Here is an 8890-nt window from a genome sequence, read left to right on the forward strand (position 1 = left end):
AGAAAACACTTATCCCATTAGTGATTAGCGAATAGTTTAGTGTTCACTTTCCTCAATAGATGGCGTTGTGCTTTGTTTACGTTTTGACGGCAACACTCAAATGCCCTGTGATCGCCGAAATTCTTTTTTTTTTTTTTTTTTTTTTTTTTTCATCTCACTACCCTCTACAATAAAAATAAATGATGAAGAAACTAATAGCGATAATTAGGAAATACCAAATTTAGAATATGAAAGTCACTGCTGTATAATGTGCAGATTCTGAGAATTAGTATTGTATTGACTTATTAGTAGGCTAACTCAGGAATGTAGGCTATATGTGTCAAAGTACACTATTTTAAAGAAATTTATACACCATGAAGTTATAAAAATGATGAAGTTGAAGTATGTGAGTAATAAAATGATAAAAAGCTTGTCAGAACTTTGCCGAGTTGTAGGCTATGTCAGAAACTAGTTCTGCATATAATATGTGACTGAAAATTAATGCTATTAGTCGAAATAAAAATGACGAGTTTAATGACGTGGTCGCTGGAACGGAACCCCGTCGTTAAATGAGGAGTACCCGTTTATCCATGTCTCCCACCTCCTGTCAATGTGAGAACCAGCTATTTTAATTACTGGGTAAGTTGCTTATACAAAAATGACATTTTAATAATAAAATAACTTTGTATATACTTACCCAGTAATTAAAGATTTGGTGCCCACCCTCTACCCCACTGATAGACATGAGCATGAACAAAATGATCTTTCTGCATACAGTCATTCCTATTCTCCCACTAGTGGACGGAACTGTCACTCACCCAGTTTGAAGTGTATCTGCGAATTTTGAATTCAAGCTGCTGTGAAAAGTGGAACTTATAGCTACGTATTTTAATTACTGGGTGAGCATATACAAAAAGTTATTTTATAATAAAAATGTCATGTCATGAAAGGAACAGGCTGGAAGGTGGGAAATTTAATGTAATGCAGGGCAGTGCTATTGCCGTTTTGTTGTCAGAATATTTATTGCATATTTTCATAGTTTTTCTAATCTGATTGAGTTCCTGTCATTGTTTTTGTGGGGAACATATCTATTATGGCTTGAAAGGCTAGCCTAGATTTTTTTTTTTTTTTATGTAAGGCATTGGAACAACACTTACTTGGATAGAATGAATAGGTAATGGTTACAATGAGAAATCAAAGACCAATAAATTTGCTTGTCATTGCTTTGTGTTCTTGCAATTAACATCATTACAGACAGTCCCCGGTTATTGGCGGGGCTTCCGTTTCTGAGGGGATGCCGATAAGTATAAACTGAAACTCAGCAATTTATGGCGCCGTTAACTGGTTATCGGCGCCATAAGCACCATTATGGCGCCTCTGTTAGGTATGTTATGGTGCCGATAACCAAACTCCGGCTGTTATGATACCATAAATTGCCGATTTTGTGGCGCTGGATGAGCGTCATACAACTGTATCCGCCGATGACAGTCTCCCAATAACTGGGGACTGCGTGTAAAGACTTGGATGTACTTTTTATATACCTGCAGTGAAACAGTATGTAGAACAAAGCTTGAATTTTAAGGAAATCTTGTAATCTGAACAGTTTGTGGGCATAGATTTATGTGTGGCTGTGCTATACCAGTGGGATAAAAACCATCATTCATTTGCATTTTATATGGTTAGATTCAAGCTTTCCTATCTTATGTTTATGTAAATATGCTGTCGGTACAAATCAGCATTTTTATATAAGTAACTTGCCAAGTAATTACATATCTGTCAGAAACAAATTGAGGCCATTTTGTTAGTTGTTCCTCTCTTTCCCTGAAAGTGGGCAGGGCTAGCCTCCTAGCCGCTAGAAAATAGCATGACTGGCTAATTTCAAAATTCTAGCTGCTGATAGTACTTGGTAAGTATACATAAAACCTTATTTTAATGTATGACACTTACCTGGCAGGTATATATATAGCTATATTCTCTGTTCCACCTGGCAGAAATTTTCAAAACTTGCGGCAAACGCTAGTAACCTATTAGTAGTTCAGGCAACCACCACCCCGTTACCGTGGCGCTAGCGCTAGGAACCGTTCCCAATTGGGCCAGATTTTCTCTGCCAGCCGAACCGGCAACATTGTTGGTGGTTCCCTGCTAGGATTTTCATTCTCGTTGCTGACTTTTCATGGATTTTTGGTATTGTACTCGGAAACGTTAGCTTGGCATTCGCTTTGGATTGTTCTTTAAAGATGTCTGATACTGGAAGTATGTTTAGAGTTTGTGTAAAAGAGGGGTGTAAGGTAAGGTTGCCGAAAGCTTCGGTCGACCCTCATACTATTTGTAAGAAGTGTAGAGAGAATGTGTGTACTTGGGAGAATAGGTGTTTTGAATGTGAGAATTTATCAGAGAAGGAATGGAAGATATTTATGAAATATGTTGAAAGGCTTGAGAAAGATCGTGTAAGGAGATCTGTTTCTCGTAGTGAGAAGTCGAATTCTTCTAGCAAAAGGAGTGAATGTATTTCTTCTCCAGCTCCTTCTAACGTAGATTAAAATTGGTAGTTCTTCTCCCCAGGTATCTCCTGCGCCCGCTGCTGTATCGGAGGAGGTGAACGATACACAGATTGTGAAGGTGTTCGCTGCCCTTGCGTCCATGGGCGACCAGATACAGCGACTTACGGATAAAGTTAGTGCTTTTGATGTCAGTGAAAGTGTAGTGGAGGGGGCGTCTGATCGTCTCTCTCGTGCTCCTAGACCTAGACCTCTGTCAAGCTCCCAGACCCAAGGGAGAAGGCATGTCGACAGTCGAAGGGAGGCGAGAGAGGTTTTGTCGCGGTCAGGCGTCCCTTCGAACAGTCCTGTTGCAAGTTCCCAGGCTGTTGCAGTTCGCCGCAGAAAAGGCGTAACTGGGAAGTGTGCGGTCCTCGATGGTTCGACATCTGAGCGGGAACGTCGGTATTCAGTTGTGTCTCGCCCCCTCAAGAGGACTTTCAGGACATCGATCGCTCCCGAGAGACATGCTCAAGATCGTGAGGCTTGGAGTAGTCCGGAGGTTTTGTCCTCCTCTGAAGACGGGGACGCAGTTCCGATCAAGAGGAAGAGGATCTTTCGTGCTAAAGAGGACTCAGTACGGCCTTCTCGTTCTTGGATTTCGATGAGAGACTCTCCTCCATCTTCTTGCTTGTCTTCCCCTCGTCTCTCTCCGTCGGGTAGAGTACAAGATCGCTCTCCGTTACGTCGCAGTCCTGCTCGTAATTCCTCCCAACTCCTTCGTCCTCTGCCATTCAGGAAGATAGTACGAAGGGTTTCTTAAGGGAAATGCAGTCTAAGCTGGCAGTTCTTGTGAAGTCTTGGGATGCTCCTGTGCTGGCATCTTCGAGGCGGAAGGACGATTTCCTTCCCGTTAAGTCTTCTAAGACGGAAGACAAGGGTGCGTTCGCCGAGGACGCAGGACGCACTGGCGCTACGAGGATGGGCGATCGCTTGGTTATTCAGGACGCAGAACGCAGGAAGAAGAAAATGGTTTCGGAAGAAGCAGGACGCAAACGTCAGGACTCGGGATCAATTGTGGACGCAAGACGCAGGCGGCAGGAAGCAGATGTGTCTACGATGGACGCAGGACGCAGGCGGCAGGACATCGATAGGCGGCAGGACGCCGATTCTTCGGTAGCCGCAGGACGTTATTCCGTCAGCGAAGCGTCAACACGACAGTGATCTGCAAGACATTTCTTCAGCAGAAGAGGATTTGGATTTGGTTGAGGAGAAGAATACGGAACCTTCTTCAGATTACAAGATTCTGACTTCACGTCTTCTTTCTATTTTTGAAGGGGAATTCAAACCAACGGCTCCTTTATCTCCCTTATCGCAGTTTTCCAAGACTAGGACTCCAAAGAAGTCCTCTTTCCTTAAGATGACTCTGTCAATTTCGGCGAAGAAGGCAACCCTTCAACGTGTGAATGACTGGATGAAGGATAATGGTAAGAAGCGGGAAAATACTCTTTCGCTTTTCCACCAGCTAAGTTAGCATCGAAGTCAGGAGTATGGTCCGGTACGCTACTGGAGAAAGTCTAGGCCTGGGAGTACCTGCCTCCTCCCAGGGGGACTTCTCCAGTATAGTGGACGGCTCACGCAGAACAGGCGTTACAGTCTGCTAAGGTCTGGTGGACTTCGTCCGAGTTTGACAATTTCCTAGATTGGTCTTTGGGAGCACTGGCGAACTCCCTAGAAGAAGAAGATTCGCAGGATATGGAAGCGGCTAAGAGCATTATGTCCTGCATGGACAAGGCTCTTGAGAGACGGAACGAATGAACTGGCTTCTTTGTTCACAGCAGGAGTACTAAAGAAGAGGTCGCTGTTGTGTTCTTTCGCTTCAAAAGGGGTTTCAAACTCTCAGAAATCGGAGTTGCTGTTCTCTCCCCTTTCGAAACAGCTGTTTCCTTCAGAGGTGATTAGGGATATAGCTCTCTCCCCTCTCGAAGGCCAACTCAAGATCTTCTCTCGTCTTCAGTTAAGAAGTTCTTACCATCCAAGTTGGTTAAGAAAACTCCAGAGGAAACTAGGCCTTGCCTTCGAACAGCCTTTCGAGGCAGAACATTCGATCGACCCGCCTTTAGGGTAAGAGAGTCACCCGCTAAAAGAGGAGCCAAGACCACCTCTAAAACAATGAGATCTCAGGTCCTCCAGACGACAGTGGGAGAGCCAGCTTCAAGGTTTTTGGGAAGTTTGGTAGAACATGAAGGCAGAATCCCTGGGCTGTCAAACGTAGCTCGGGAAGGGTACAAGATTCCTTTCTTGAAGAGACCTCCTCTCGCAACATCTCCGAGAGCCCTCGGGGCAAATTACAACGATTTAGTGAAGAAAGCGGCTCTGTGGGAGCAAGTAGCTTCCATGCTAGAGAAAGGAGCCATAGAGCCTGTTCTGGATCACGAATCTCCCGGATTTTACAACCGGTTGTTCCTGGTTGCAAAGTCCTCGGGAGGTTGGAGGCCAGTTCTGGATGTAAGTCAACTGAATCTTTTCGTAGAAAAGACCAAGTTCACTATGGAGACGAACGATTCAGTACTGGCAGCGGTACGTCCAGGGGACTGGATGGTGACCCTGGACTTACAAGACGCATACTTTCATATTCCGATTCATCCAGGAAGCAGGAAGTATTCAAGGTTTGTGATTCAGGACAGGGTCTTTCAGTTCAAGGCCCTGTGCTTCGGCCTTTGCACAGCCCCCCAAGTGTTCACGAGGATATGTCCAATGTGGCGAGATGGTTGCACTTAAGAGGGATCAGAGTTGTCTTTTTACCTGGACGACTGGTTGATAAGATCCCAATCAAGAAGTCAATGTCTGGAGGACTTGAATCAAACATTGAACTTAGCAAAAGACCTAGGTCTTGTAGTAAACATGGGAAAGTCTCAATTGGATCCCCAAACAAAAGATAGTTTATTTGGGGATTCAGATATCGTCCAGTGAACTTTTCAGGCTTTTCCAGTCCCCCGAAAGGCAAGCCCTATGCATTCGGAAGGTGCAGGACTTTCTAGAGAAAGACCGATGCTCAGCAAGAGAGTGGATGAGTCTACTGGGCACCACTCTCTTCGCTAGAGAGGTTCATTTCTTTAGGAAGACTGCCATGAGACCTCTACAGTTTTTCCTGAAGGATTCATGGCCAAGAAAATTGCAACCGGATTCCTTCCAGTTTCTAATTCCTGCCGAAGTGAAGGAGGAATTAAAGTGGTGGCTAACTCCAGGCAGGTTAGCAAGAGGGATGTCGCTTCAGCAGAAGAGCCCAGACCTCATCTTGTATTCCGACGTGTCGGACGCGGGTTGGGGGGGGAGCGACATTAGGCCCTCAAGAGGTGTCGGGACTTTGGAGCAAGGAAGAAACAAGTTGGCACATAAACAGGAAGGAACTGATGGCAATTTTCTTGGCCTTGAAGCACTTCAGAGAGTTGATTCGAGACAAGACAGTGCAGATCAACTCGGACAACACCACGGCTCTGGCATACATCCGCAAACAAGGAGGGACTCATTCTTTTCCCCTTTACAAGCTGGCAAAGGAAGTTCTGCTTTGGGCGGAAGAGGAAAGCGTCGTGCTGCTCACCAGGTTTATACAGGGAGAGAAAAATGTGAGTGCGGACCTGTTGAGCAGAAGAGAACAACTTCTCCCGACGGAGTGGACTTTGCACATGGAGGTTTGCCAGAGCCTGTGGAAGTTGTGGGGCCGTCCGGTAGTAGATCTGTTTGCGACAGCCAGAACAAAGAGGTTATCAACCTATTGCTCTCCGGTTCCAGATCAGGAAGCAGTGGCGGTCGACGCGTTCCTGATGGATTGGACAAACTTAGATGTGTACGCTTTTCCTCCATTCAAGGTACTGGGGAAAGTTATGAAGAAGTTCAGGGAGAGCCAAGGAACGAGGATGACCTTAATAGCCCCGTTTTGGCCGGCCCAAAGTTGGTTCACAGAGGTACTGGAATGGACAATAGATATGCCAAGGACTCTTCCTCTAAGAGTAGATTTACTCAGACAACCCCACTTCGACAGGTTTCACAAGAATACCCTCGCTCTGGGTCTGACTGCGTTCAGACTATCGAAAGTCTTGTCAGAGCGAGGGGATATTCTAGAGAGGTGGCCAGTGCAGTGGCTAGAGCCAGAAGAACCTCCACAATTACAGTATATCAGTCGAAGTGGGACAATTTCCGGAAGTGGTGTAAGAACAGGAAAGTGTCTTCATCCAGTACCTCTGTGACCCAAATCGCAGACTTCCTTCTATACTTGAGGAAGGAATTGGGTTTGTCAGTTTCGACAATCAAAGGTTATAAAAGTATGCTAACCTCAGTGTTTAGACACAGAGATCTAGACATCTTGAATAACTTAGACCTTAGAGATCTGATTAGGTCATTTGGTACCAAGAAACAACCCCAATGCAGGCCACCTGCTTGGAACCTCGATGTTGTCTTGAAGTATTTAACCTCTAGCAAATTCGAGCCTTTAGAGAAATCCTCTCTGAGAGATGTTGCTAAGAAAACTATCTTTTTAGTCGCTTTGGCAACGGCTAAAAGAGCTAGTGAGCTTCAGGCCATATCGAAGAAGGTGGGATGGAGACATGGCAACGCAGTGTGTTCATTCCAAGAAGGTTTCTTGGCCAAGAAATGAGAATCCAGCTAATCCTTGGCCAAGATCCTTTGAAGTTTTGGGTCTGTCTGAGTTAGTGGGTCACGAGCAAGAAAGAGTTCTCTGCCCAGTGAGAGCATTGCGTTTTTATATGGAAAGAACAAGAGAGATCAGAGGGAATTCTGATGCTCTTTGGTGTTCAGTTAAAGACCCCAGTAGACCCATGACGAAGAACGCTCTAGCCTTCTTCATGAGAGAGTTGATTAGAGAAGCTCATATGTTGTGTCAAGAGCAGAGCTTTGGTATTTTGAAAGTAAAGGCTCATGAAGTCAGGGCAGTTGCGACTTCATTAGCTTTTAAAAAAAATTTAGCCCTCTAGGAAATTATTGAATCCACATATTGGAGAACTAATTCAATATTTGCGTCTCATTATCTTAGGGATATTCAGACAACCTTTCATAATTGTCAGACGCTAGGTCCATACGTGTCCTCTGGTACAGTATTGGGCAAAGGAGTTACTACCCCATAACCTTCTTTTAAAGCTAGTTTGATTTTATTAGGTGATGGTGTTTGTGTTTTTTGGTCGTCTGAGAAAAGTGTTCGGTACTTTTTTCAGTCTTGTTAGTATTATCTGGTGTGGTGTGTGTGTAGTTCAGGTAAATGATCTATACTCGTTGAATGCCGTGGCATAAGAGGGCTGTACGGTTTCTGTCCAACACATTGGTCACGTCAGTTGTCAGTTCCAGTCTTAGCTTCTTCAACATACAGGACACTTCCTTGTTGAGAGCTCCTAAGGTTTAAGCAGGCTTAGAGGCAGGACCTATGAAGTCAGCTACCTTAGCAGGTAAGGAACCTAGAGTTTTAATAATATTTTAATAATATTTTTATACTCTAATAATAATGTTGCTGTCTTTGACCCACCTCCAAATGTGTCAATCAGCTATATATATACCTGCCAGGTAAGTGTCATACATTAAAATGAAGTTTTTATGTTAAAACAAAGTTTAGTGTGTACTTACCTGGCAGGTATATATAATTTAATTCCCACCCTCCCCCTCAGGAGACAGGGTTCAGAGAAAATCTGGCCCAATTGGGAACGGTTCCTAGCGCTAGCGCCACGGTAACGGGGTGGTGGTTGCCTGAACTACTAATAGGTTACTAGCGTTTGCCGCGAGTTTTGAAAATTTCTGCCAGGTGGAACAGAGAATATAGCTATATATATACCTGCCAGGTAAGTATACGCTAAACTTTGTTTTAACATAAAAACTTCATTTTATTATAAAAATGTTATTTTTGTGATTTAATGGAGGTGTGAAGGGTTCTTGTATGTATATAACTATTCAAATATGTTACTGAAGAAATAGCTGGAATATTTATCAGACTTAGCCGACAATATTGGAAACGTTGATTTTCAGCCAATCATGATTGACACATTCCCAGGTGCCACATCATCAATACAGTTGGGTGGACAGATGGGCTGAAACCAACTGTATGTTAACAGAGTGAAGTTTTGTATATTGTTTAATTTAGACCCACATTTCATTCAATTTAGCTTTAAGCCAAATGTGCAATTTACTTTGTGAATGCAACTGTAATACATCTTATGACTCATCTGGCCTCTTTCTTTCTCTTCTGTTTGTACTACTATAGCTGTTGTACCAGTGACATTTGCAGTGGATACTAAACCCGGTAATATTGACGGTTTTAAACCAAGAAAACGAAAGCTGCCAGAAAAACCACTTCACTGTCACAAGTATCTAGTGGGCTTCCAAGGCGCCAAAACTCCACACAAGGAAAAGTATGTATAGAGATCAGCTACCCC

The 8890-nt window shown here is 43.9% G+C and overlaps 1 protein-coding gene across 1 annotated transcript in view; it reads left to right on the forward strand.

Annotated features, from left to right (window-relative positions):
* LOC135196934 (ribosome biogenesis protein NOP53-like) overlaps positions 1–8890 on the forward strand; it is a 113819-nt gene that overhangs the window by 33931 nt on the left and 70998 nt on the right. Inside the window, exon 3 of the mRNA XM_064223774.1 lies at positions 8719–8866. Coding sequence (XP_064079844.1) covers positions 8719–8866 — 148 coding nt within the window. The remainder of the gene's footprint in view (positions 1–8718; positions 8867–8890) is intronic.

The sequence above is a fragment of the Macrobrachium nipponense genome, chromosome 18 (genome assembly GCF_015104395.2).
Source record: "Macrobrachium nipponense isolate FS-2020 chromosome 18, ASM1510439v2, whole genome shotgun sequence".
In the NCBI taxonomy this organism is placed as follows: Eukaryota; Metazoa; Arthropoda; class Malacostraca; order Decapoda; family Palaemonidae; genus Macrobrachium; species Macrobrachium nipponense.